Genomic DNA, 3,058 nt, shown 5'->3' with positions numbered 1-3,058 from the left:
ATTCATACGAGGTTTTCCACTGGACACACACACTGGTCTGATGAACCCATTCTGACCTGAGATCAGATTCTAAAAATGTCAGTCGTTCTTCGATTTTTTTCAAAAATAGCAGACCTACAAGCTCGTATCGCGCCACTCGGTGGCGCGATATGAGCTTGTAGATCTGCTATTTTTCAATAGCTAAAGCACAACATGATGCTGACACCAAAATGGGTGCCCGGTCAGAATGGGTTAATAATACGAGCGTCTACGTATGATTGACACGCACAGTCTGGGGCTGAAGAATCCCAATCATGGCAGTCTGATGACACGCCGGCGGATAGCTATTGATCCGGTTAGACATGCACACGCCTGTCCCGCTGGGATGATGCACGTCAGGCATTTTAGAAATTGATTGTCTTTTTCCGGGAAGGACTCTCATCGCAATTCATCCCCAAATGAAGCCGTTTTGTTTTCTGTTGGGGGGGGGGGGGGGGGGGGGGGGCGTCTCTTGTTCAATGTCAGGCAGGTCCTTTCTCTACCCAACTCATTTCACCACCTCTCCACCTCTCCCCAGACGCCGTGTTCAACGGCAGGACCGGGGGTCCAAATGGAACAGTTTTATGGGTCTGTAACCTCAGAGAGTGACCCTTATTACAGGCCCATTTTGGTTTGATTTGTATAGACTCTCAATTAATTTACAGTGTAGATTGGGGAGGTCCAGTTTAGTTCAGTGATTCTCAACAATTTAAATTTCTAAAGTCTAGACAACATGCTACTACTGTACCTAAATCACATTGTTATCTGTGGTCGAGGAAAAAAACGAATCTAAAGACCAAGATACATCTGCATGTCATCAAGAAAGGATAGAAGGGTGAAGTGCTAGAGGGGGAGAGGTGGAATCTGAAATGATGGATCTTTGAGAGCAAGTGCCCACTTCTGACTGCAGTGGGGAGTTTATTCACCTGTTTGGGAGCCAGACGGGAGAAGAGATTAGGACGTGTGGAGCGTTGTCCAAGGTGTTGTAGGAAAGTCTTGGAGCCAGAAGGGAGAAGAGATTAGGACGTGTGGAGCGTTGTCCAAGGTGTTGTAGGAAAGTCTTGGAGCCAGAAGGGAGAAGAGATTAGGACGTGTGGAGCGTTGTCCAAGGTGTTGTAGGAAAGTCTTGGACAGCATTTCTGTGTTACCGGCTCTAGGGTGAAGGCGTAGGGTTGTAGGCTTGGGTCCTTCCTGTCTTGAAGGTATAGGGTTGTCTCAGGCCTTTGGCGATGATTTGATTGGCTGAGCAAAGTACGTATTGAGGATAAAGAGTGAGGACAGAAAAGTGAGGATGCAAATTGAGATTGGCCGGAATGAGGTGATGTATGATGATGATGTATATAATGCTGATATAGAGCACCCCTCACTTCACATGGGTGTGATTATTTTTTTCCCCTGTGGCAGATTTGTCTGGTTTCCAGGCTAGTGTTGGGCTGCTCCACAGCTGAGCCGTCATCTCCAGAGGGAGGCTCAGGGCCGCTGTTGTCTAAGTAGGGCCCTGGTGGTGGTGGTGGTGGTGGTGGTGGTGATGCACCTCCACCAGGGATCTTGGCCTGTTGATGCTGTCTTGGAACATCACTCTCTCCTCGCTCTGCTGAGTTGAGATGTCTTTCAGGATAGACCTGGCTCCCTCTATCACGGCCATGTAGGAGAAGCGGAGCTGCTCGGCGGTTTGGATCAGGCCCATGCGATACCCCCTCATGTCCAGTAGGACTCTCTGGATGTTGACTGCCGACAGGCCCTTCCTCTTGTCCACCAAAACCAGGCAGGTGTCCACCAAAGAGAGAGTCCCCGAGCGTCCAATCCCAGCGCTGCAGTGCACCACACAGGGCCCATGTTCTGTACCTAAGGCACCCGACTCCCGCACGGCGAAGAGGAAGTCGAGGAAGTCGGCAGGGGATTCTGGGATGCCAAAGTCAGGCCACGTGGTATAATGAAAGTGGTAGATCTCCCTGGACTCGCCCGTCGTTGCGTTTTGTACTTCCAGCACTCGTGTAGTGTAACAGGACATGTCGTCGTCCTCTGAAACTAGCCTCACGACAAACCCCGTGTCTGGGAAAGACATCTCTTGCTCTCCTGCGGCGGGCCAATACTGTGCGCACTTTTCAGAATCCTTTTCGATGACTTTATTGAGCATCACAACGGCTCTGGAGCGCTGCTCCCAGACCATGAGCCAGAAGTGGCCACAGGTGGTCCTCAAAGGGCCCTGAGCTAGAATGTACGCTCTTTGAGCTTCGTCCGCCGTGACTAGACTCGCATTGATGTAGTCGTTGTCACAGCGTTCGAGTTTTACCCGACTGTGATCGTATGGGCTGACGTCTTTGTATCGGTTCAGATTCCTGTTCTGCGGAAGGCTGGCCACTCTGTGTGGATGTTTACTGGCCTGCTTTCCTAATTCATCGTAGAGATCTTTCCATCGTCCTGACGAATCTATGTCTTTAAATTCTTGTTCCATTGTATTATATCAGTGAACACGCTGGACTGACGCCTACAAGATTTTACTAGTGTCGGGAATTCCATTTGCAGATGCTATTTATACTGCTACTACATGCAGTTTTCAAGTTGTTGCGGTTTTCAAGTAATTGCGGGTGGCCGAGCGAGTCTGAGGCATATATGCGGATAGGCCCATATATGGACTGGACATTGGTTCACATCACGTTGTCATCGCAATAACCTGGAAACATCAGGCAGGACGTTGCCAGAGCCTTAGATATAGACAGTTACGCAAACTGTGTTCACTTCATGGGGGGGCCAGTCCAATGGCGGCTCTCCTACATAGACTTCTATTGAGAGGGTAGATACCCTCACAAAAAACATGCAGTAATCCTGGTCTCTGAACTTCCTCCACCTGGCCAGCCGGGGCGCCTGATGGAGGGGAAAGGAACTGGTTGGTTTCTGTGTATGTGTGTGCTATCCTATATTCTCTATATACATTTTGTGCATATATACTCTAGCCTTGCATTTGTTTGCTGTCTCTGGACGGGGGGAGGTCCAGTATATGGAGATACCCATGGGTGTGTTACCAGTTTATGCCCATATT

At 49.5% G+C, this 3,058-nt stretch overlaps 1 protein-coding gene across 1 annotated transcript; it reads right to left on the bottom strand.

Moving 5' to 3' along the window:
* Nucleotides 1-1,504: 1,504 nt before the first annotated feature.
* LOC310876146 (tyrosine-protein phosphatase non-receptor type 1-like) lies at nt 1,505-2,473 on the bottom strand (the record flags this gene model as incomplete). Its single annotated transcript, XM_083789591.1, has 1 exon — nt 1,505-2,473. The coding sequence occupies one exon, from the start codon at nt 2,471-2,473 to the stop codon at nt 1,505-1,507; it is 969 nt and encodes a 322-aa protein (XP_083645717.1).
* Between the last annotated feature and the right edge of the window lie 585 nt (nt 2,474-3,058).

The sequence above is a fragment of the Protomyctophum parallelum genome, assembly GCF_964188405.1.
Source record: "Protomyctophum parallelum genome assembly, chromosome: 18".
NCBI classification, from domain to species: Eukaryota; Metazoa; Chordata; class Actinopteri; order Myctophiformes; family Myctophidae; genus Protomyctophum; species Protomyctophum parallelum.
This window is presented reverse-complemented; position numbering and strand designations above follow the sequence as displayed.